This window comes from Magallana gigas, chromosome 8, assembly GCF_963853765.1.
Source record: "Magallana gigas chromosome 8, xbMagGiga1.1, whole genome shotgun sequence".
NCBI lineage: Eukaryota > Metazoa > Mollusca > Bivalvia > Ostreida > Ostreidae > Magallana > Magallana gigas.
In genome coordinates, this window is record NC_088860.1 from 35,283,023 (window position 1) to 35,308,692 (window position 25,670).

The 25,670-nt window shown below is 35.8% G+C and overlaps 3 protein-coding genes across 5 annotated transcripts in view; 1 reads left to right on the top strand and 2 right to left on the bottom strand.

Annotated features, from left to right (window-relative positions):
• Positions 1-390: 390 nt before the first annotated feature.
• LOC105344580 (glutathione reductase, mitochondrial) lies at positions 391-7,055 on the bottom strand. Its single transcript, XM_011452369.4, has 11 exons — positions 6,853-7,055; positions 4,565-4,680; positions 4,329-4,398; positions 3,956-4,143; positions 3,489-3,588; positions 3,101-3,187; positions 2,632-2,766; positions 2,393-2,504; positions 2,125-2,256; positions 1,313-1,446; positions 391-748 (listed from the first exon to the last, which is right to left on the bottom strand). The coding sequence occupies exons 1-11, from the start codon at positions 7,015-7,017 to the stop codon at positions 599-601; spliced, it is 1,389 nt and encodes a 462-aa protein (XP_011450671.3). The 5' UTR covers positions 7,018-7,055; the 3' UTR covers positions 391-598.
• A 56-nt stretch (positions 7,056-7,111) lies between these two features.
• On the top strand, positions 7,112-16,421 carry LOC105344598 (M-phase inducer phosphatase). Its single transcript, XM_034472683.2, has 7 exons — positions 7,112-7,376; positions 11,087-11,260; positions 11,807-11,917; positions 13,425-13,658; positions 14,664-14,791; positions 15,378-15,495; positions 15,851-16,421. Exons 1-7 carry the CDS (start codon positions 7,326-7,328, stop codon positions 15,986-15,988), a joined length of 954 nt encoding a protein of 317 aa, XP_034328574.2. The 5' UTR covers positions 7,112-7,325; the 3' UTR covers positions 15,989-16,421.
• LOC105344581 (tetraspanin-33) overlaps positions 16,421-25,670 on the bottom strand; it is a 24,052-nt gene continuing 14,802 nt past the window's right edge. For all 3 annotated transcript variants that reach the window (XM_011452371.4, XM_066068557.1, XM_011452372.4), the window contains exons 2-8: positions 22,271-22,614; positions 20,293-20,481; positions 19,882-20,070; positions 19,488-19,622; positions 17,903-17,950; positions 16,773-16,889; positions 16,421-16,562 (exon numbers count right to left, since the gene is read on the bottom strand). In XM_011452371.4, the coding sequence (XP_011450673.1) occupies positions 16,470-16,562; positions 16,773-16,889; positions 17,903-17,950; positions 19,488-19,622; positions 19,882-20,070; positions 20,293-20,481; positions 22,271-22,614 (1,115 nt within the window). In that variant the 3' untranslated portion in view covers positions 16,421-16,469. The remainder of the gene's footprint in view (positions 16,563-16,772; positions 16,890-17,902; positions 17,951-19,487; positions 19,623-19,881; positions 20,071-20,292; positions 20,482-22,270; positions 22,615-25,670) is intronic.

Consider the following 25,670-nt stretch of genomic DNA (forward strand, 5'->3'; position numbering starts at 1 on the left):
TTCTATGGATGTGACGTAGTAAAGTGATGTGATGTAATAAAGTGATATTTGTGATTGTAGTTGTTGCAAAATTTGTTTAATTATGTAGTTAATGCTTTACTGTTGAATAATTATACGTGTTTCATGTACACATTCTGATAATTAAAATTTTTATGAAATAAAAAAGTTGATGACTTTTAAATGGGTGAAAAGGATGATTTTGGAATCTATTGAGATTATAGACTAATCAAACTAAGTTAGAAAGCAAAAAAAAAAAATAATATTGTATTTTCAAATCTCTATATGTTTCAATGTTTTATAACAACAATGATTGGATTATTTTATTTTTTTTCCGTGAAATATATCAGATTTTATAATGATTTATAGATGAACAAACAACCATACAATAAATCAATTGATTAATGAGTATATATAATAATATATTATATAGTAAATGTTTATGCATTATATACTGTTAATTAACAGAATATTTTAATCACAGAGCAAATTGCTCAAATGTCAGAGATCAGAAACAGATCAAGGGTAACATGGAAATTACATGGATCTACAAACGGAGGTAATCTTTGAAGAGAGATGCAAATATATAGAACACAGATTTTTAGCAGAGTGTCACCAACTCCTCGCCGGAGGTGGGGTGAATGGCCACCGTCTCGTCAAACTGGGCCTTAGTGGCACCCATCTTGATGGCAACCGCAAAACCTTGTAATATCTCGTCCACTGCCTGGCCTATCATGTGTAAACCAACAACCTGAAATGTCAACACAATTCAGTTAAGCTGAATTAAATTAACTCTTTCCTTCTGGCTAAAGGACTCAAAGGCCTGGTGCTTATCTATGATTTCTGAGGTGTTGAGCAGACGAGTGTCATTGGCTTCCCCTGGATGGGACATCAGTCCTTCCCCCCCCCCCCTCCCGTGCCCGTAAGCCGGTACCCAATTGCAGTTGAGTGAACTTAGATAATGTAGATAAGTTTTTGTCTATGGACAGAACATAACCACCTATTAACCACAGCAGGGCTCGAACAAGCTACCTTTGGGTTACTGGTAATGCCTATAGCCATTAGCCACTGAGCCATGTGCTCTTATAAAACATAGAAAATTAAGAGAATAGTTCTGGTTACATGAATGCAATCAAATATGTATATGAAATAATTCAGGTGGCTTCAAAATACTACTATGAATATCTATGTCCCTCCATCAAAAGATACAACACCTAAAAATTAGATGACATTAGACATTGTAAATTTATATAGAGATCTATCACATGTTTAACCTATATTACTTTACAAATTTGATTTTAATAGGATGACTCGCCTTTTCCTCTGGGAGAGCACAGATGAGCTTCATCGAACACTTCTCCTTTCTGGATGTCACGGCGTAGTACATGGGTGTGAAGGTGGAGTTATAGATCTTGATTTTATCTGCTCCGTACTTGGCTTTGGCTTCCTCTGCAACAAACAGGCAACTTTTAGAGAGGATGCATTTCCAAAAAAAATTAAGGCATTTATTTAACGAATTTCATTCAAAAAGCCCGTAACTTTTGCTTCAGCAACAAAACATTCATGTACACATATCAAATTCATTCAACATATTGGGCAAATAATATTAACAAGTTTGCATGTTAGTCAAGAAATAACAGGGTCAAAAAATTTTGGATACTGTCATGCCAAGTATTCCTGACATAACATACATGTACTTTTTCTGCCTTTTGCATGAAAACATTCAGATTGTCAAATATCAGCTACATTTTCACAATCGGATTTAAAACAGAGCACGCAAACATTTAAATAATGATTTAAGCCTGACTCTCACTCGGCATCACAAATACAGATCTATGAATAACTACCAGTATAAATACAGTAAAACACGGCTATAGCAAACACACTTATAATGAATGGACGCTTACAGTGAAGTAATTTCATTCTCTGAGACTTTATTACATGTTGTAAACCTCAGGGATATAATGAATTACGATTATAACGAAGTAAAATCGCCCGTCCATGGCACTTTGATATAAGCATGTTTTACTGTAATACACTTAATATACTCTATCCTATTCCACAATGATATAAGATATGTCTAATCCAGTTCTACATTCCTGTGACCTGACTTATACTTGTATCTACCTTCAGTTAGGCCCACAGTGCCCACTGGGGGGTGGGAAAACACCACTGTGGCTATGTTGCTGTAGTCTAACTTAAGATCTGGCTTGTTGTCAAAGAGTCGGTGAGCAAGTCTTCGCCCTGCTGCTATGGCCACTGAAATATAAAAATATCATAGGTAGGTAAAATTTTATAAATGACCCTTTTTCTGTTAATATAGGCTAATATGACATAGAAATCTTGATTTTCTTTTAAAGCATTAGGTAATTATAAAATCTTTTCTATCTTTTACCTGGAGTTAGGAGAGCTTTGCCACAAACATCTCCCAGGGCAAAGATATTCTTAGCATTAGTGTTCTGGTATTCATCCACAATGATATGTCCAGCTTTATCCATCTGAATGCCCTGTGTATAAATAAAATGTCACAATTTAAGAAATTTGCATTTTCCAGGGGGAGAGGGGGTCCAGACCCCCTCCCCTCTAGATCTGTTAATGGCCTAATCGGATCTGCTACAACAAAGCCTATCTGACCTGCTTCTCTAGGTTAAGACTTGCAGTGTTGGGTCGTCTTCCTACAGCCCATAGTAAGCAGTCGACCTTTGATATCTGACCATTGTTCAGCTCCAGTGTTAACGTGCCATCTCCTTCCTTTGTCACTTTTGATATCTAAAGCATGAATATTCAAGGTGTATGCTATTAAACCGTCAATTCAAAAAGGCTCATTCAATTTTGTCATCAAAGTTTGCTTTAATATGAAAATTAAATACAACATTAAAAATTGCTGTTTCAACTTCCTTATTTAAGAAAAAAGAATTATTAAATTATACATTACCATTTTTACATTTAATACCTGGTAACTTAATACTTTTAAATGTATATAATCTATCACTATCTCACTATCAACATATTATAACAAAGTTAATTTAATGCAATAAAACAAATCATGTTTCAAGCATTCCCCTTTTTATCCCCCCAACCCCCAAGTGAGCCCCATTTTTACCTGGGTCTTGCGACAGACCTCCACCCCTCCATGCTCTAGATTTTCAGTGACCGCTTGGCTGATCATCCCGTCAAAATTTCGTAGTACCTTAAAGAAATAAAATTGCAAATCTGAGTAAGACACCAACTTAATTCTAAAGCCAGAAACTATACATTTTAGAGTTAATTTTTTTTAGAAATGCAGCAACATGTAGGTGTAATAAAAATATAAATAACTGATGACATACAGTTTTTCAGAAATGACACTAAGGTTTAAAATGTCTGACATTTTTCCAGTCTTGGCATTGGTTTAAAAACTAAAAAGGTATGCTACATATAAACAACCTATTTTTACATTATTTCTTTATTATAGTCTTCATTGCCACCTGTTAATTTTATGTATTACTTACCTGGTCATATCTGATCAAAATGGATGTCTTGGCTCCAAGGGATCCAAATATTCCTGCCAGCTCCACAGCAATGTAGCCTGCGCCCACAACCACCACACGCCTTAATATGATAAAGACACAAACTTGGTATAGGATTTGATACAGTCATACAAATATTTTTGTAGGTTACTTATATAATTTGTTAGAAAATTTTCAAGCACAATGTACATGAAATCTGTTGGGTTCTGATCATGTGCTGCTACAAAATAATTTTAATCATTTGGAATTTCATGTCAGAATGAGATTCATTCGTTGGTGTTGTTATAAATCCCTTCAAGCATATTTCCCATTTAGCCTTCTATGTATCACTTTGCAAAGTTTTGGTTCAGCACTCAAATCTAAACCACAGAACAATTCTATAGCAAGCTTTCTTTTTCCCTCCTACAACACACCTTTTGCTCTTGAAGACCAAACTGATCGTGACTTACTTTGGAAGGTCCTCTAGGTCAAAGAATCCATCGCTGGTGATTCCATGCTCCGCCCCTGGGGTGTCGGGGATGACCGGGTGACCCCCAGTGGCAATCAGGATTTTATCGGCCTCGTACAGGTTGCCCCCTACTTCTACCTTCCCATCATCTGTGAATTTAGCGTGACCGTGTATGTGGTCAACTTTGGACTAAAAAATTACATCAATTATTAATATCAAAAGGCCTTATTTTTCATTTTAAAGAAAATCAATGTTTTGGCAATAAAAAATACTGGCTATTACTTTACATATTTTGTTTACAGAAAATCAATGCATATCACTAAAAACACAGTTACTTTACATATTTTGTTTACTATGTTTACAATTAAGCATACTTTGTCTAGATTGGACTCATAAATTCCATTCAGTCGTTTGATGTAACTGTCCCTTGCTGCTTTCACTCTCCTGTCAAGAACAATATTATCCACATATTAACTCAGTAATTTCACAATGTGAATTTCATAAGTTTGAATTTTCATGGGGGGTACTGGTATGACCCCTACCCCCCCCCCCCCCCCCACAAACTGCACATGAAAAAGACATTGCTTTTATACAACTCCAAGTATCATACCCCCATGTAAACTGTTTCAGTTCCACATCAAAACCATAATCTTTGTGATCTTTAATCATTTCAGCATGTACTGCAGTGTTGAACATGATCTTCTTTGGCACACATCCTACATTAACCTGTAGTAAACAAAAATAGCATGAAGTATCCAACATTTTGAAGTGTACATTTGGTGAGTTAAGATATAACACATGTAGCCTCTGGCCATGACATTCAATGCAATGATTCTGAACATGTATTTTGTAATAAAAGCAAATTTTCCTAAGATCAAATAGAGTGAAAAAGATGAACAAAATGCACGATAAATATCCTTCTACTGACATCATTTTTTCTTTGATATTTGAGAATATATACTATAATACATTTAAAACAGTACTGCCAGATACATGTACATGTATGATGAAGGAGCTTGTAACAAAAGAAATCCTATTACCTACGAATCAATGAGATCCAACCTAACAGAAAGTAAACTCCGACTAAACCCTGGGTTTACTAGAGTGGACTAGAGTAAACCCAGAGTAGACACAGAACGTAAACCCATATCAAAAGTATATCCCTGAAAACAGACGCTACATGTACAAGGGGCAGGAATTACAGGCAATAATATAATAAAAGATGGGCCTGCTTCACACTTCGGTGGACCCCAAAACAAATGTTAACCCCAAGTAAACCCATAGTAAACCCAGAGTGGACCCAAAGTAAACCCCAAGTGGATGCTAATTTTCAAAAACAGACCCAGAGTAAACCCCAACTAAACCCTGAAAGTAAACCCGGAGTTTACATGTAGTTTGGGTCTGCTCTGGTGTTAGGCTGGGTCTGATCAGTACTGTACTTCTTCAGTACAGATAATATGATAACAGATTTCTTGATACATGTACAAGAAGGCCAAATAATGAATTTAAATACTAAAATTCTATAATATCATTATATGTATGCAATTTACTATTATATACATGTACTATCATGTATATCGCATAGCACCCTAACTCCGTCACTTTCGGGAAACTCCTCGCCGTTTGAAATCAAGTACGATTATGATGTCATTTTTTGCATGTCAAAAATCTTTAATCAAATGTCAACAATTTGCAACGGTTAAATTTAAGAATGTGACAAAAAATAACAGAATTAAACCTTGTTCATTTTATGCACCATTAATTGTGTGAAATCAGCTAAAACTTTTTCAAGGGTGCACTAAAATATCGATATTTCTGACATGCGGGCCCATTCGACCATTTACGGTGGTCAGCCATTTTTAGAGAGGTCAAGATGAAACATTTCACATGTAATACATTTTTGATTAAGGTAATTAATACATTTTTTTCAGTCCGCAATAAGCTTTATGCACTGCTCTTGATGATAACGTCAAATCGCTCATGCCGATACTTTTGCTTTATACAGGGTATAGATATCCCTGGTATATCGCTATTTAGAATATGCTACATTTCTAAAAATGTAATAAATAAATAATATAATAAGTAAATATTAATTAATGATATAAAATATTTGAAATATGTAAGGACATAAATCAAACGGCATCCATACATTCTGAAAAGGCCATTGTGATTGTTGTTACATGGACCCATTTTTTATTCTGGTGATCATTTCACTTCGATGAAATTAAATACAATTTAAATTGTATGCACCATTTTTACTTAATATAACTTGGCCTAGATACAAATGGAGTTTTAACTAAATGGTAAATGTGTCTTCATTCCCTGCCATATCATAGAGCATGTGGGTGACGGAATTAGGTTCATAAGATATAATAAGCACGCATGATAAATGTCGTATTCAGAGAGCTTATTTGATTAAAAATAAAAATATTATTGTTAATAATTTTATAAATTAGATCTATATTGTTTCAGATTACATTTAGTGATTGAAAATGATAAAAACCACAAAAAATAATTTACAGAGAAATGCGGGAGGTTTTCTGCTTATGGTGACGGAGTTTGGGTATTCAGGGATACATAACCTAATTTGAATAGTCTAAATACACGTATGGCCTTTGTATGCATCAATGGCTATTGTAATTGAATGAAACTAAATGCCGTCTGCCTCAATAGATCACCATTACATTGGATTTGCATTATTCAACATGTGTCAATAGGTATCTTAATCACGAAGTTGATGGTTATACTAACGGGTGTTTATAAGTTGACCCATAACAAAACTGTCGACGCATATAGGTACCGATGTCGCAATTGACATTAGTTTTTTTAATGGGTTTAAATTGCTTTCAGGTTCTGCATGTCCTAGATACTGACATGCCGTAAATCTTGTTCACTTACACACGTGCCTCCCATACGAGCTTCTTCAACTAATCCAACTTTGACCCCAAACTCTGCCGCCCGTCTTGCACTCGCGATCCCCCCTGACCCCCCTCCAATAACCAGATAATCGAACTTCTTCAACACCGGAGGCATTTTACTGAGCAGCCGTAACGAGATTCTCATTTGTTATGATTCGTTACGACCCTTTTTATTTATAGAAAAAAGTAAGCACCGGTTCTTGACACTTTCAACTAAACTAAGATCACTTCGATAAGATGTTAGAAATCCGGAAAACTGCCATGGGTCCCCGACGCGGTTTTGTGTACACCGTCGGTCCTTTTTAAATCTTAGCATTTTATTGATGATTTTATTTAGACATGAAAGTATTTTAGTTTTTTTTGTTGGCAAAGAGTATCGCTGTTTTGACCAAAGATAAACAAGCAGCCATTGACAGGAGTGAGAACTTCTCAGGAAGGTAAACAATAAACATAATGGATGGTGGCTCCGCGGGTTCATCGAGGTTAAAATGGACAGAATCAAAGGTAATATACACTACAGCACGAGTAAAATAGATTTCAGATGGTACATGAACTATGATTTTCCTGTATGATACCGTCGTCTGCATTCTTGGTGATATTTTATGAACAAAGGACACACAGTGTATGGCATCTTTAAATACCGTCTAAAAAAACTCTTCTTGACTTTGCATGCTTGCAAGTGGAACTGTAAACGTGTATAGAGAGGGTGTCTGTTGACGAGTTACTATAACAGCACAATCAGACTGCATATCCTTCCGATGATCTGGAAGAACCAATGAAATTCAGTGAAGGGGGTCACAGAGAAAGAGAGAGAGAATATTATAATTTGCCTAATGTTTCGATCTGGCTCCACCGTCACCAATAATTTCAAATATCAACTCAAAAAGTGCATAATAAATGAGGCCAATGCTTAGACTGGAGGCTGGGAAGAAACTGAGTGACACCGCGGCCAGGATCCCAAATTAGGCAAATAGAAGTCACTCACATATTCTTTTAGTGAATGTTCTGAGGTTCGAGAAAATATTGCAAAACGTTGTTTAGAAATGTATTTTTCTATATATTGACAATATATAGAGAAATACATTTCTTATTGATGATGGTTGAGCGTATACCCTGTAATACATGTGAACGTGAGTCAGGTGAGTATATCAACACGTACTATAATGCATTCAAAGAAAATGCTTTCATGTTACATCACAAAATTGTTATTTTCCATGGCCGGGTTGTTGCTGTTTGTTTGGTGTTTTTGTTTTGTGGTTTTTGTTTATGTTATTTTTTATTTATTTTTTGTTTTGTATTTTGTTTGTTTGTTTTTTTGTTTTTTTGTTTTTTTGTTTTTTTTTGTTTCTTTGTAATATTCAACCTTTTTAGCTCACCTGAGCTGAAAGCTCAAGTGAGCTATTCTGATCACATTTTGTCTGTCGTCCGTCTGTCCGTCTATCCGTCTGTCCGTCTGTCTGTCTGTCCGTCTGTCCGTAAACTTTTCACATTTTCAACATCTTCTCAAGAACTACTTGGCCAATTTCAACCAAACTTGGCACAAATCATCCTTAGGCAAAGGGGATTCAAAGTTGTGAAAATTAAGGGCCACACTCGTTTTCAAGGGGAGATAATTAGAAATTAATGAAAAATTTCGAGAAATTTTCAAAAATCTTCTTCTCAAGAACCAGAAAGCCAAGAAAGCTGAAACTTGTGTGGAAGCATCCTCAGGTAATGTAGATTCAAAGTTGTGAAATTCATGACCCCCGGGGGTAGGGTGGGGCCACAATGGGGGTTCAAAGTTTTACAAAGGAACATATAGAGTAAATCTTTAAAAATCTTCTTCTCAGAAACCAATCAGCCAGGAAAGCTGAAACTTGTGTGAAAGCATCCTCAGGTAGTGCAGATTCAAAGTTGTGAAATTCATGACCCCCAGGGGTAGGGTGGGGCCACAATGGGGGGGTCGAAATTTTACAAAGGAATATATAGAGTAAATCTTTAAAATTCTTCTTCTCAGAAACTAATCAGCCAGGAAAGCTGAAACTTGTGTGGAAGCATCCTCAGGTAGTGTAGATTCAAAGTTGTGAAAATCATGACCCCCAGGGGTAGGGTGGGGCCACAATGGGGGGTCGAAGTTTTACATAGGAATATATAGAGTAAATCTTTAAAAATCTTCTTCTCAGAAACTAATCAGCCAGGAAAGCTGAAACTTGTGTGGAAGCATCCTCAGGTAGTGTAGATTCAAAGTTGTGAAAATCATGACCCCTGGATGTGAATGGGGCCACAATGGGGGGTCGAAGTTTTACATAGGAATATATAGAGTAAATCTTTAAAAATCTTCTTCTCAGAAACTAATCAGCCAGGAAAGCTGAGACTTGCGTGGAAGCATTCTCAGGTAGTGTAGATTCAAAGTTGTGAAAATCATGACCCCCGGGGGTAGGGTGGGGCCACAATGGGGGTCGATGTTTTACATAGGAATATATAGAGTTAATCTTTGAAAATCTTCTTCTCAGAAACTAATCAACCAGGAAAGCTGAAACTTGTGTGGAAGCATCCTCAGGTAGTGTAGATTCAAAGTTGTGAAAATCATGATCCCTGGGGGTAGGGTGGGGCACAATGGGGGGGGGGGGTGTTAAAGTTTTACATAGGAATATATAGAGTAAATCTTTAAAAATCTTCTTCTCAGAAACTAATCAGCCAGGAAAGCTGAGACTTGCGTGGAAGCATTCTCAGGTAGTGTAGATTCAAAGTTGTGAAATTCATGACCCCCGGGGGTAGGGTGGGGCCACAATGGGGGGTCAAAGTTTTACAAAGGAACATATAGAGTAAATCTTAAAAAATCTTCTTCTCAGAAACTAATCAGCCAGGAAAGCTGAAACTTGTGTGAAAGCATCCTCAGGTAGTGCAGATTTAAAGTTGTGAAATTCATGACCCCCAGGGGTAGGGTGGGGCCACAATGGGGGGTCGAAATTTTACATAGGAATATATAGAGTAAATCTTTAAAAATCTTCTTCTCAGAAACTAATCAGCCAGGAAAGCTGAAACTCATGTGGAAGCATCCTCAGGCAGTGTAAATTCGAAGTTATGAAATTCATGATCCCTGGGGGTAGGGTGGGGCACAATGGGGGGTCGAAGTTTTACATAGGAATATATAGAGTAAATATTTAAAAATCTTCTTCTCAGAAACTAATCAGCCAGGAAAGCTGAAACTTGTGTGGAAGCATCCTCAGGTAGTGTAGATTCAAAGTTGTGAAAATCATGATCCCTGGGGGTAGGGTGGGGCACAATGGGGGGGGGGGGGTGTTAAAGTTTTACATAGGAATATATAGAGTAAATCTTTAAAAATCTTCTTCTCAGAAACTAATCAGCCAGGAAAGCTGAGACTTGCGTGGAAGCATTCTCAGGTAGTGTAGATTCATAGTTGTGAAAATTATGATCCCGGGGGGTAGGGTGGGGCACAATGGGGGGTCGAAGTTTTACATAGGAATATATAGAGTAAATATTTAAAAATCTTCTTCTTAGAAACTAATCAGCTAGGAAAGCTGAAACTTGTGTTGAAGTATCCTCAGGTAGTGTAGATTCAAAGTTGTGAAAATCATGATCCCTGAGGGTAGGGTGGGGCACAATGGGGGGTCGAAATTTTACATTGGAATATATAGAGTAAATCTTTAAAAATCTTCTTCTTAGAAACTAATCAGCCAGGAAAGCTGAAACTTGTGTGGAAGTATCCTCAGGTAGTGTAGATTCAAAGTTGTGAAAACATGATCCCTGTGGGTAGGGTGAGGCCACATTGGGGGAAGGGTGTTAAAGTTTTACAAAGGAATATATAGAGTAAATCTTTAAAAATCTTCTTCTCAGAAACTAATCAGCCAGATGATTCTTTATAATTGTTAAGACTTTGGCTCCAGGACAATTCTTCGGCCTCACAAGAAGGTTCAGAGTTTGATATAGCTTAATATCCCATATATTAACAATTGTAAAGGATCTTTTTGAGGACTGCAATACTCAACATGTGATATGACTATAAAATCATCCTGTTAGAAAAGGGACTAATGATTATAAACATAAGAATATCCAAGGGGAAAAATGGATTTTATTTTTACAGGATCTACATGTATTATTGTACATTGTCCAGATTGTTTGTATTATGACTTCATTAAGCTGACTTTATAATACCCATTGTTCCTCAGGTGAGCGATGTGGCCCATGGGCCTCTTGTTTATTTATTCTGACAGACCGGAAGTAAGATGGTGAGTTGTAGCCTACAGTTTGACGAGTCCAGTGACGATGACCTTGAGAAGTTGATGACCCCGAGCTCCAAGCGGAAGCTGGACTTGTCACATGTATCACATATGTCACACATGTCGATCGCCTCTCCCATGCAGGAATACGTATCACCTTGCTTCCAGGTAAAGCAACAGCAAATAATGTCTTTGTTTTACGTCTCTTGAATAATTTCCCTTAAGGATAGACACCCAACGGTCCGAAATTTAAAAAAAAAACACACACACTTAAAAATATCAGTAAGGAAACTATTGGCTAAAATGATCAGAACTGAAGATGTTGTGTGTTGCCTGTGCTCAGATAAGTTTTTGACCGAGCTACAATTTCTACAAGATCACAATTAAAAAAGAGATGATATAAGATCTACGGTTTCAGATCATTCAGTGACAAACAGATATATTGACAAACGTGTATATGTGAGCCCACAAACCCGGAGACGTACACGTAAAGAATAAATTAATTGTAACATAATCGATTTTTTATGAGTATATGTTTATGGCATCTTTAAGTCTAAAAACTCTAAAATAAAGTAAATTAACATGTATTTTAGTTTTGTTTAAAAATATACTTTTCAACAAAATCATAGGATTTATTAAATTTTATATAAATGACAAAGAATTTCTTATATACGGGAGTAACGGGACATTTGCTATTACCGTTTTTTTTTCTAGGAACTGTTCCAGAGCAATGGACCCCGACCAAAGAGATTCCGTTCATTCGAAAGCAGGAAAAATCTGTTTCAATCAACTGTCAAAAACCAGTTCTCCGAATCAATTGGAGCGGTAAGTTAACTTAGTTCGAAATTCTGATGATTTCCGATGATTTCTGAATGGAATTTCGTAAAAAAAAAAAAAAAAAAAAAAACAACAACAAAACTTATTTTGATCACGAGATTAACGGAGTTCTCATATACTTGATATTTTCTTCATGAAAATACTTTTATTTTGGAATTTTGGTATCTTCTTAAACATAGTTTTTTTTCCCAATTACATGTAAATTAGTCTGTCACAGGATACTGTTTCCGTCATTTTTTGTTGATTTTCTTAGTTAATACACACACCTTTCCACGAACAGTCAAAGTTATAGAAAATTTCCAGATGATTTCAACTGTTCCTTATATACCCGAAGAAATTGACACGAACAAAAATATATTTCTTATGGATTTCTATAATGGGATAATCTGAGATTTTCTATCTATTCGGAAATCTGTTGGAAAACCTCGGTACTTTCATGTCGGTTGCAGCGCAAAATCCCCACAGACTGTAGCGATAGATGGAGCGTTTCGAAAGAGAAATTCTCAACTTTTTTATGAATGTATAAATGTATTTATGACTATCGAAATATTTGTACTCTGTCCTGAGTTTTTGCTTCCGCCACTTTTCGCTTGATATTTTGATAATCATATAATTATACCTTTGTGCTCAAACTTTCTTTATCCACAACTATGAAAAATGTCCAGATTATCTGTTTTGAAACGCCCCCTCTACCGCTTCAGGTTTCAATACACAAACCAAAATATGAAGTCTACGGGGATTTTGCATCGCATCAGCGATGAAATAGCCCGGATGCAATCGCAACTTCTCGGTCCTTTCAGGCAAGCTCGGAAAAACACCTCGAATGTATTAACATCACCGGATGTTAGAATTTTATACAAAATGGAGTCGCTTCCCATTAAAATAGCTACCGGCTAGACAGCCTTATAAGTCGCTCCTGTTTTATATTTTAGGGTATATCATTTACTTTAATGAACTCTAGCTTACATTTCAACAGATCGTAGAATGTGTTGTATTTATATCAAGTTTTATAAAAAGAGGGGGGGGGGGGGGGGGTGTCATAGACGCCTAGGTAATACATTCGAGGTGTTTTTCCGAGCCTGCAAAGGCCCGAGAAGTTGCGATTTAGCCCGGATGATAACGTTGAAAAAAATTTGCGAGGTATTCCGAGTAGTTCCGAACGAAAGATGTAAACATTCCCAATTAAAAATCTCCGTGAAAAATCTGTTTTCTTTCCTGTGAACTTTTATGAGTGAAAAATAAAATTGTGGCTGTGAAGATATCTTGGACATTTTTACTTTTATCGATTTCAAGTGTATCTTTTTCACAGGTAAGTATGTGTATTATTATTATAAAAAATCATCAAATAGTGATGGAAGCAATAACTTGGGACATACTTTAGCAAAACGTTTTGTAAACAGTAAATCGAGACAGACTTTACAAATACATTGCAAATAGACCTACAGGTATTGCCTCTTTGATGTGTAGTCATAAATATTACGAATTTTCATTTCAGAGTGAAAGCAAAGAAAACCATTCGCCGGATGTAGCACGTGAACAGACAGACAAAACCGGAGACGGCAAGTTTCCGCTCTGTCTCCCCACCACCCTGGGTAGCGTCCAGGACCTCCACACCATCACCACCCAGACTCTGTCTGATCTGTTACAGGGGGCGTACAAGGACACCGTCCAGTCGTTCCGCATTATTGACTGTAGGTACCCGTACGAATATGCGGGTGGACATATCAAGGTATTTTAAAACATTTATCAGTTTGTGAATTTGAGAAGTTTTTGAAAAATGAATGAAGGGAAATAGAGAACAATCTATTCATAGTATAAAAAAATCACAGAAGATAAATACAACGGTTGTTTGCATAAATCGAATACAAGTTGTTCCGCATGGAAACTAATTGTAACATTTTCTATTCATTTTTTTAACATTATTTTATTTATATCTTATTTTTAGCATCAAATTGAATCAGATTTGAAAAATTATTGTATGATAGTTGGTAGGAGGTAATACTATAGCAGTAGGGCGCATCGTTTTTAAAATCAAATCTTTAACCGTAACTTTGATAAAGACCAATACGTTTTCTTAAGATAGTTTGATTTTTTACTCAGTATATTTCGAAACTGTGCGGTGTTTACGCTTCTGTTGAATGTCTATATTTCATTTTCAAACTCACAGAAGCGTTAAAATATAAGAATCAGGAAAGATCTGAATCACAAGTGTCTTTTATCACCACTGATAGCTCTAAACGTATAACATTTGGCTGTATATCATTTTTAGCGTGTTTGGCGGAAAGCGGCTTCCGTTAGATAAAATACATCGCTAAATGCAATGCATATACTAGACTAAGTACATGTACGTATAAGAATAGAGACTCTCAGGAAAATGCAAATTAAAATGTAGCTAACTTAATGAAAATCATTTCTCACCAAAAATTCTACACGCTAAATTTAAAAAAGTTTACAATAGTAAACTGCTATATTTTCTTTGTATGACATTTATCAATTTTAGATGTGCGCCATAAGATCAATTTTAGCTGTGCGCCATAAGACAATACAACGCACCTTAATTAAAACCTCTAAAGAGATGGAGGAAAACAAAACAACTTTGTCTACGATTTATCGGACTCCCCTCGTACATCAACAAGTGCATAGAATTACTATTATTAAAACCGCTGGGTTTTTTTTTATATACAATACATATTTTTGTGAATGTTTAATCAAATTGCGGACACTTTGTTTATAGGGAGCGGAAAATATTTTTACTGAGGAAGGGATCCTTCATCTCCTGCACCAGAAGAAGACTCATACAGAGAACGGACGCAGCATCCTGATCTTCCACTGCGAGTTCTCCTCAGAGAGAGGGCCCAGAAAGTAAATATTGACCTCAGATGTGTATGACATTCCTTCCTTCCACGTTTTCCTTACTATAAATCATGCTGCTTGGAAAATTAATCAGCTCAAAAATTGGGAAATGAGAAGGGATTTCCGGTAAAATTATTGCAGCTCCAAGCATTACTTACTATGAATTACGACTTTCAGACACATCAATCATAAGTTAATTAATTAAATGCGTTACAGCTGTGAGTCTGATTGCGATGCATTATGTTATGGTGGTTTCCCCAAACGGTGGTTTTCCCAAATCATGCTAAAGAAATTGTTTCAAATTGATCCAGTTTGCCAAAGATTTAAAAAAAGGGGACGGAACCACAGGTTCCTAAGTCAAAAATATTTCATTTGATAGTAAGATATTTCCCTGTACCATATATATAACAAGTCTTACTATAATAGGATTGGAAATCATCTTACTACATGTATAAAAAGGAAAATACAGGTGCATATGATTTATATATTTTCTGGGAGGTTTTCATCAGTTAAGAATCAGTAAAATGAACGCAAACAGTTTAAACAATATTTTTTATACGAATGGCTGGTCTGTCATGACTTTTAATTTTGGTAGATGTCGTTTTCTACGAAACAAAGACCGTCAGTTAAACAAGGACAAGTACCCCAATCTCAACCATCCGGAGGTCTACCTTTTACACGGAGGGTATAAAGCCTTCTACCAAAATTACAAGGTAATATTGCTACATTTGCTTCCAATACTGTTGTTTCATCATTATTCGCTAAATACTTATTTTCGTGGATTTCGTTGTTGAGTTGATTCGCAAAATTTAATGTTCATTGAAGTAAAATATCTTATAAAAATTGTATTGAGAGAACCATTGACCACGAAGATAATATATACGTATCCTTGAAATTGTCATTTTTACTAAATCCACGAAATTTAATGCCCACGAACATCAATGAAATCACAAAAGCATAAAAGTTAAGACGATAATGAATTAAGATGACGTTGATATTATAAATATATTAGGATATGAGTTGAATCGGCATGGATTATAATTATCATAATTTATAAAAATATTGTAGGAACTTTGCGAGCCTCCTTCTTACGTGCCCATGTTACACAAGGAACATGCAAACGACCTGAGGGTATTCCGAAAGAAGTCGAAATCATGGACTGCAGGCGAAAAGAAGCAGTATGCCTTAATGAACATTCAGATTTAAAGATGTGTATGAACCAAGCTGATGTGGTTGTAAATAGTGCTGAAATAGTAGTTCTAGTGTTTTATTTCATACTGTACTTAAATAAAAAGTACGGTTAAAGGGATTTGATTTCTTATCTTTAAAGGTAGGGGTTATAAAAGGTTTGGTTATTTTGTTTTTAAAGTTTGCAAGAACAACAATTTGTCTTAAACCTGTACGATAAATTTCAACTGCCATAAATAAAAGTGAACAATATAATATGTCGTTTATTAAAAATATATACAAAACATTGTTTTTATTTACAAATTACAAAACATAATTTTCATGTACAAATTATTAAATTTGTGACAAATTTCACAAATGCTGCGTTTACATACATAGTAAATCGAGAAATATTTTGTCAACTTGACAAATATATTCATAATTTGATCATAACGTGTGCATATTAAGAACTGGCTTCAGACGGTTGCTCCTGTATTTGTACCCAGTGTCTTTGAGAACGCTAGCTGTCTTCGGCTTGATAACGAAGGTTCTGCCACTGAATTCGTCGCTCCACTCTCTTGGAGAAGATCCTTGCAAATATCACTGCAAGAAACTGGAATGCCAAGAAACATATGGTATTGACTGTTTATACACACACAAACATGAAAAATTGGTTAAATTTATTACCATCAACGTTACGCAATTGTAACGATTATTCATAACACAAAAATCGGTAAATGTCTTGCCCTATAAAAAGCTACAAAAGTTGATGAAGAGAAAAGCCCGCGTGTTTATTTTCGTATTTCTAGCTTTGCTGACTCACTTGCATAAACATGACAACACAGCTGGTGAATAGGATCATATACTCGTGTTTTGACAGCCATTCCTCAAAACCTTTAGTACAGCCTCGAGTGTAGATCCAGCCCTGCACTTCACCTAACTGATGATGCATGAAAAGTTAAATTGTTGAAAGTCTTCTCAAGATTATTTATAAAAGTATTTTACATTTTTCATAAGATCTAGGACGTTTTCACACACAATATAGGTGCATATATTTTGATTTTTAAAGACAATTTTCGTTATAGAATGATAACTTGTAAATGAAGTGTGCATATTTTCATTAAATACTTTGCGGTGCATTATTATAAACAATAGGAATTAACCAAGTTATTGATCTTAGCAGAGTGTTGTTGTACCTTAATGCACTTATAATAAACGTAGGTGTATTAAGACAGTATTCAGCAAAACATAGTCATTGCAAATTATATTCCATGAGACCGTAGAAAAAATAATTTGTTAGATGTCCATTAATTAAAGGTGAATTCGTCAAAGTTGTGATTTTTCAAAGGTTTATCTATATATTATTACAATAGTCTTGGTTTTGCTTTGTTTTGTTTTGTTTTGGTGTGTGTGGGGGGGGGGGGGTCGGAAAAATAAAATTTTAGCACATCAAAAGTGTTTTTTTGTAAATTGACAACGGAAAAACTAGTGTACCATTTTGTGTATTGAAATAAGAGTTGGATTTAAAATGTTTTGCCTAAATAAAAAGAAACACCAAAACACCCTTATCCCCTATAAATGACCATTGATTTCTCTTGCATGTTTGTTATGAATTTGTATAAAGGCTATTAATACAGCCTTTTTACTTCAAATGCCTTTAATCTCAACCCAATACCAGAGCCTCGTAATAGCGGATAAAAGAGCACTTAGAATACAAATCCATAGTTCTGGTTAATATTCGTGAAAACCTTTTCAGGTTCATTTTGTTTTAATTGATTTTTTTTAATTACAAATCGTCTAAAGTTCCTGTAATCTAATAAATGCCTCTTTTTGCTAGAGCGCATCAAATCTAAACGAATTCCCGGAATCGATCCCGCACTACAGGATGTCTCTCCTAAAAAAAAATCACAGCTTGCTCTGGGGGTGTCAGCTTGTCTTTATATGTGTACTTACTTCTTTATTTGTTTTTCCGAAGCCACACATCGTGTTCATCCTCTCGCCCTGAAACAATAAACAGTCACCTCAAACAATGCTTCTTGGCGCCGCGGACACCCTCCCGCGGTTTTTAACCTATAACTGTTACGTTTTGGCATCTTTTAATTTGAGATCGGTGTTGAATAGTGCCTTTACCCGAAGCCATCTTTCCCCATGGAGAAATGGCTATATAGCAGTTAATAGTCTGTCCGAAGAGATTTATGCTGCACATTTGGACGATTTTTAATAAAAATATACATTGCATGTGACATAATGTAATTGAAATCGATGAAAGGAAAATTTCCAAGATCATTCACACATTATGATTTCCCCCCGTAAAAATTCACACAAACGAAAACAGATTTCCTACAAAGATTCATAATGGAGAATGTTGACATTTTTTCTCCATTCGGTAGTCACTCGGAATACCTCCGAGTCGCACAATTTTTCAACGTTATCATCCGGGCTTCATTATGGCTGATGAAATGCTAAATCCCCGTAGACTTTCTAATTTTAGCTGTGTATTGAAACCTGACAAGCTAAAGGGGGCGTTTCAAAAGGGAAATCTTGGGATTTGTTCATACTATTGAATGAACATTGTCTGAATCAAGAAGTGTTTATAAATATCGAATAATAAAGAAAATATGCGGCAAAAATATCTTGGGACAGACTATATATATGTAATTTATAGTTGATTTTCCATGAAACACTGGCTACATGTATATATAGAGAGATTTCTCCTCTTTTATACCTATATTAGTTATATTACCCCCACAGAAGGACTACTACAGATCGAGTAGAGTTCCCCCTTATTTCAATTCCGGTGACAATTCGTGGCATTACTTAGAATTCGCAATATCTGAAGACAATGTATTGATACATGTAGATGGTGTTAATGATATGATCCTTCGAGATCTGGTCATGGTATTTGTAAATCAATGCAAACTTAACGTAGCTTATATCTATTTTTTTTTATCAATGGATATCATGTTAACACGTTTCCAAAATGACTTAAAAGTACTAGAATTGCGTGGGCATATACAATGATGAGCTGAAAGTCAGTACCGCTAAGCTTCAAATTGGGTATTAGTCTTATCATACATGTACATATCAAACAAGTAATTGTTAGGCAAGTGATTTGAAATCTTGTTCAAGCCAAATATTACCTAAATATAACATGTGCATGTGTAAAATACATGTATATATTACGAAAATGATTTAAAAATCAAAGTACTAAAAATGATTGAATTCTTTTAATGAAACATTACGTTTGCTCTGAAGACACAACTCATGTCTCGAAACGAGAGAATTACCATTGCCCTTAAATACATTTTTAGAACTTTGAGATGACTCACTAATGATAATAAATCGTGTAAAGTTACATTTACCGAAAAATACATACAGTATATATAGAGTAAAATTTACCGAGTTATATAATAATTTTACGGCATTTCAAGTTATATTTACCGGTAACAGATTCAGCGTATCTAGGGTAAATTACGATGGCTATACCTCAAAGAATTAGATTTATCGCGATAGGAAAGCAATAAAGAACTGGATTTACCGGGTAATAAATACAGCAGGATTCAGGCACAGCACACCGGAAGATGCTCGGGTTCTGCTCTGTGCAGTTGTAGTACATGTTCAGTCTCCAGTCCTTGTAGCCCTCGTCTGTAGCACTGATACCACAACAGGTAAACTAGTTAGAAAAAGAGAGGAAATATCTAAATGTTCATGAAAAAAATACCACAATTGTGTGGAAACCAAAACTGTTTTTTTTGGTCATTTCCATGCATTAAAAACAAAACAAATTACTAAATTAAGACCCAAAGTTTACTAATTTTAGACATCGAAAAAAAAATTCCGACAGCCCTAAAACGAAATTTTGTTTAGAAATCGGAGGCTAATGGGACAAACAAATATTTACCTAACAAATGTTAAGTCTGAAAGAGTATTACCTGCCGTTGAATAGTATCCATGAGTTTCCTTATACTTTTGTCGTCCATGTACTGCAGTATAGCCCGTTTCAACAGTGTTTGTGGGGTGAGGCGTAATATGTCCCTGGCCGCGGGCTCTGTGTAACACACGATGATTAAGCCCCCACACACCAACTCTATCACCAGGACGATTGAAAGACAAATATAAAACTGTAACAGACAAAACAATCGTGTAGAGCGTGTATCGTGTAAAACGTGTAATAAACAAAAAAATCGTGTAGACGATATTGTATTCAGCTAGGCTAGTTAGAATCACAGATTGGCGCCTCAAAGTTCATTAATATATCTAGCTTTGTAATGATTTAGTGACAGTTCAGTAACTGTCGGACATTTGTTAACATTCGGAAGAGTTTGAACTTTTGGTTCACTTACAGATTTAAGCAACAGAACGTGTTCCCTCACGGCACCCACACAACCGAGAAAGGCAATAGTGAATGTGATAGCACCGATGATACAGATGATGATGAAGGGGTCAAGGACGAAGTCCACGGCGTCCGTGATGACCTTCTCGTCGTCTGTCAGTTGCCACGTGCCAACGGCCACCGCCCCGAGTCCGCCTAACTTACAGCAACAACAACAATGGAGTTTAGTGATCAAGTTCGAGGATGCTTGTCAATAAATTCAAATGTCTAAGCTTTACAATTTAAACATTTTTTTTAGTTTAAACTATGCAAATCTCTGTATTTTAAAGGAGAATAGTATATTAGCAGTCTAAAAATTGGTCTCGACCCTCAAGCCCTCTTAATTGATTGATCGTTTTTTTTTATCAATAGTCATCTATAAAGGTAAATGAATCGTAACTTAAATTAAGGAGACTAAATGGAAGCTAAAAGGTGATTAAATGGTAATTGAAAGGTGACCGAAAGGTAACTAAAAAGTGAATGAAAGGTAACTAAAAAATGAATAAAAGGTAACTAAAAAGTGAATGAATGGTAACTTAAAGGTTATTGAATGGCAGAGCTTTTTATTTAGTCCCATTTCAAGTTCGTTTAATTGTACGACACGAGTTCATCATGTAGAGCCTTTTGACCATATAATGTAGGGAATTAAAAACGGCACACTGTGGTTTTGAGTTGAAATTAAATTTTCGTGAAATTGTGGAGGTCTCGAGGACAATTTTTAATTTGTGGTTGATGGTCATACCAATATATATTACTTCGAAAGAGTATCATTTCAACAACAAAATCTAATACAATTGGATTTTCAACTAAATAATGATTCCACAATTTTGGACGTTATCATTTATACAGACGCGATCTCATACCACAACTGCACTTTGACCTTCTTACAGAAATCTCTGCTGTTTTAATTCACAATTGTAAATAGTGTAATTTATATATAAATGTACATTGAAATAATATTTTGTAGTTGTTGGTTTCTAGAATTTTTGATTATAGACAATTTAGCGCTTATAACTAATAATTTCCATTTATTAATGTTTGCATTAAATTCGGTATACTTAACATAGGCGTCGGAAGCAAATTGAAAGTGGGGGGGCTAGACTAATCCTCAGAAGTATTGAGAAAAAAGTAATTCCCAAAATCATGGAAATCCTAATCCGTGGGGGGGGGGGGGGGGGGGGGGGGGTGGGTGGGGGGGGGGGGGGTTATGCGCCTATACTTCCCAAAAAAAATTACTTACCCAATTTTTTTTTCTCCAAAATCATGAAATTCCTAAACCGTGGGGGGGGGGGGGGGGGGCTACTATGCTTCTGAATCTAACTTCTCATTCTTTCAAGGTAAATTAAGAACGATAATCTTTCCTGCGAAAAAAAAGTGGGGGGGGGGGGGCTGAACCCTCTATCATGCTATGTTTCTAATGGTTAGGTATAACTTTGCAAAAAAAGTGGGGGGGCTAAGCCCCCCCCCCCCCCTAGCCCCCCCCCCCCCCCCGGTTCCGACGCCTATGCTTAATTAAGTTATTGGGTAAATTGAGCGATACTGCAGACATCTTGAACAATAGATAAAGAATAGCCCATAGTCCTGTAATATGTATGCAATTAACCATATTTGCGTCTCCCGCTGGTATTATGTAACACGACAAAGGGTTTTTGATATCAAATCAAATACAAACCCTATTTCTGAAAAGTTCAGAGCAAACACTCAAAGTTTATCACCCTCCGCTTTTTGTATGCAATGTGTGCTCTTGTTAAAGTGTTGATCAACTTTAATTAAACCATTGATTTCCTGGTAATAATTTCTGCAATGAAACGCATCTGGCGTGCGGATTATGGCATTAAAACGATTCTTGATTAATGAAAATACCTTCCAAATATGAAGTTAAAAACATTCCAGGGGAATGCGCTATCATATGTATAATGAAAACTGGATGAAACCGAACACCAACTTACCCAAGACATAAAATTGAATATGAACAGTGTATATTTTAGGAGAAAGTTTTGTATTTTGACGGGAATCTGTTCATGGAAGCTGCTCAGACGTCGCCGGACCAAGTTCCGCACGCTCTTCCGACGCGAGAATTCCCCCAAACTTCTTTCACTTCCTTTCTTTCGCCGTCTGCCATTCCCAATCTCTCGGGCGTCGGTTTCTGAATTTATTGGCGCTGCCGAGAACACAATGTCAATTTCGTCTGTGTTTGAACTGACTCTTGTTGATGACGTCATTTTGTTGGTCGGCGATGCCTCTGGCGACTCGATGTCGGTAAGAGCCGAGTTATCAGAGACAGCCAATGGGGCTGAAAAAGAAAGAAAGATTGGCTTATTGATCTAATATTATGCATATACACTGAACATTTCCCACTTAGCGTCCAAACTGGCTCTTTTACGTCGGACATCATACTTCTCAATCTGTGATGGTCTGATAAAGCGCGCAACAGACTTCAACAAACAGTCGGCCAGTATACACAATATTAGTGATTTTTGATGGACGTGTTTTTTTTACTTATCATCCCAAATCAATACATACAGCTCCTGAGGCAAATTGAGATTAAAATAATCAAGATCATAGAGACGGCTTTTGAATAAAATTTGGTCCTCTCAAGCCTCTTTTTGTCATTGGGCTCAATTCAATTACCAGATAGATGACTTGTGCTTACTTTATCAAAGTGCTGTAACGGTTCCATTAACAACGCATTTGGTAGAATATTATTTGGGCCCATGGATAAATGATGAAGATGATTTCATGGTGAAGAAGTAAATTTGCATATGGCATTTGAACTCAGAACCATTGTCAAAACTATGGCACCACTCGCCAAAATATAAAAAGCGCTATCGTGTCTTTCTTCATTTTTGTGATAGATATATATATCCCTCTCTTCTGAAGCGAATATAGAAAAAATAGATACGAATGCTTTGATCAAAGATTATATTAGACATTTCAAAAATAGCGAATTTGACCTGAAGCTTTTAAAAAGCTGTTATCAAGACTTATAGCAACGATAACAAAACAACGAAACATCATCTTGAAGAAAAAATTCTCACGTAATCGAAAATCAAAACAACTCTTCAACAGCCACACGACGGAGCCTAATTAAACTAAGATGTGCTGTGATTTGTAGCTTACAGTATATAAATAAACTTTCACCAACTTATCTTTGTTTGTGAAAACCTAAGAATATATCTAAGGAATTTGATTTCTTGATTATGTTCCAAATAAAAAGAAAAGCAAAGACACGGGGTTTTATAAGCGACACTTGGTATAGTATTGATTTGCTGACACGGTAACCTCTTTGCATCAGTTTTTTTTACTAATAGCTAGTGAGATGTGACAATACATCCATCAGTATCTGGTTTATTTAATTATTTGACTTTTTTAACCCCAAAAAATAAGGTTTATACGACGCGCATTAATATTTTCTGACGGATTGCGTTAGCAGATTATGTATTTTTTTCTGCAACGATCGCTACCTTCATAACCCGCATGAATCACCAAAGAAAGCATTTTGTTGTTTATTCTACATCTTTCTTTTAACAAATTAATAAATTGATTGTAAAAATGTAAGTTACGTTAACTAAATTATTGTTAATGTACATTAGTACTGTAGCTAAAATAAACAGCCAAATCGTCTCCTATGTGAATTTGAGTCTGACATCATCATGATTATTTCGTGCAGTCAGTAATTTTTCTTGGATCACTGTTGGTTTCGACCAATCGATAAACGGGGCTTGTAGATTTCAGTCCTGTCAGTTTCTATGGAACTATGAATTAACAATAAGTTTCCGTAAGAAATAGAGGGAATCATATTTGGTAGATGTAAATGTATAGCAATTCATGTACATATGTCATCTATAAGACTATAACATAAACTTGAAACAATATTCAGCTATACGTTTGTTCTAAAAAAATATTGCCGGATTAGGTAACATCCGTTTTGAATCTGAGCCATAGGTTTCGGATGCTGGAGGAGAGTTAGGTTTATCCGTAAACATCCGTACGCGTCATCAACAAGTCTAAAAATGTCTACAACCATGCACCATCAGTCTTCTTTAATGGATGAATGTCTCAGGTAAGCTTGCAGGCAGATAGCATTGAGCATTACTTGAGTGACGGAAAAGTACGCCACAAGAGACCACGACAGTTGACGCTGCACCGCGAAAAGGTTCATTCACTTATGTGTGAATCAATCAGTAGTTCGAGAGGGAGAGAGAAAGAGATAGACAGAGAGGGGGATAGAAAGATCAATAGTAGTGATTGCCTCGGGCACGACAAGAACCTCAGCAATGTATGATTCCGGAAACGATTAATTCAATTTATCTATTATTAATAGAGGGCAATCACAGACAAGGAGCTTAATGGGTGATTTTGTTGTTTTTTTGCAAGATATGAGTAGAGTTAATCCAAACCATCGATTGTATGTCTACCAGTTACGAGCAAAATACAGCTAATGTCCGTCAATGATTTTCCTCGTTCGGTCGGTGATTCTATTTTTTTTAGCAATACACTACTACATCGTAACTGAATTTGTATATGATATTTGGAGTACAGTACCGGTGTTATGCAAGGGACTTTCCTAAATCCCTCAGTTTCTAAAGGTTGTGGATCACCCAACTCCGTAAAAACATTATGAAATTAAAATATTCTCAAGAGAGAAGCTTTATATGCTATCCTTATTTTGGAAAAGATAAGTCACGGAGTTCGAGAATGCGACCAAAAAAAACCCAACCACAATCAATATCATAAATCAGGGTTCTTAATCATCGAATAAAGACACTCATTATTACTTCAGATGTTAATCTTTCATTGGCTAGTTGCATGCGTGAATAATCTAGTGTCGGTAAAAGTTTTGTTGAATAAGGTGTAGACACTATAATATTAAAAAAGGTTACCAATATTTTAAAATATCGCATCCAAATTCCTCTTATAAACCTGTATCTATTTCTATTCTATATTCTTTTTAAATAATCATATCTTCTTCTTTATTCTTGCAGAAATTAAGTGATTGCTTATCAATATTTGATAAAAAAAAAAAAAAAAAACCCACTTACACTATTAAATATTTACATTGCAAAATGCATGCAATTAATGAGTACCATGCACACGCTTTGGGTATCAGCTATTGAAACGAACCCAAGGACCTCTCCTGTAAATATGATTTATAACCTCAACCCCCCCCCTCTCTCTCTCTCTCTCTCTCTCTCTCTCTCTCTCTCTCTCTCTCTCGTATTACAGTTTTTTTCATCCAATGGAAACAAAATCAGACGAACACACACAATAGACAATTAAATGTTGCAAAAACGCGAGTCCTTAATCCGTTGTCGGGATCACATCGCATTAACGACTTCACAGACCGAG

What these genes read in the sequence shown, in the direction of transcription:
- LOC105344580 (XM_011452369.4), bottom strand. Translation starts at nt 7,017, where the DNA reads ATGAGAATCTCGTTACGGCTGCTCAGTAAAATGCCTCCGGTGTTGAAG. An exon ending in AGGTCTGTCGCAAGACCCAG is followed by an intron (nt 2,767 to 3,100) that starts GTAAAAATGGGG and finishes TTCATGCTTTAG; the next exon opens with ATATCAAAAGTGACAAAGGA. An exon ending in CAAAGCTCTCCTAACTCCAG is followed by an intron (nt 2,257 to 2,392) that starts GTAAAAGATAGA and finishes TTTATATTTCAG; the next exon opens with TGGCCATAGCAGCAGGGCGA.
- LOC105344598 (XM_034472683.2), top strand. Translation starts at nt 7,326, where the DNA reads ATGGATGGTGGCTCCGCGGGTTCATCGAGGTTAAAATGGACAGAATCA. An exon ending in TAAAATGGACAGAATCAAAG is followed by an intron (nt 7,377 to 11,086) that starts GTAATATACACT and finishes TTATTCTGACAG; the next exon opens with ACCGGAAGTAAGATGGTGAG. An exon ending in TCAGAGAGAGGGCCCAGAAA is followed by an intron (nt 14,792 to 15,377) that starts GTAAATATTGAC and finishes TAATTTTGGTAG; the next exon opens with ATGTCGTTTTCTACGAAACA.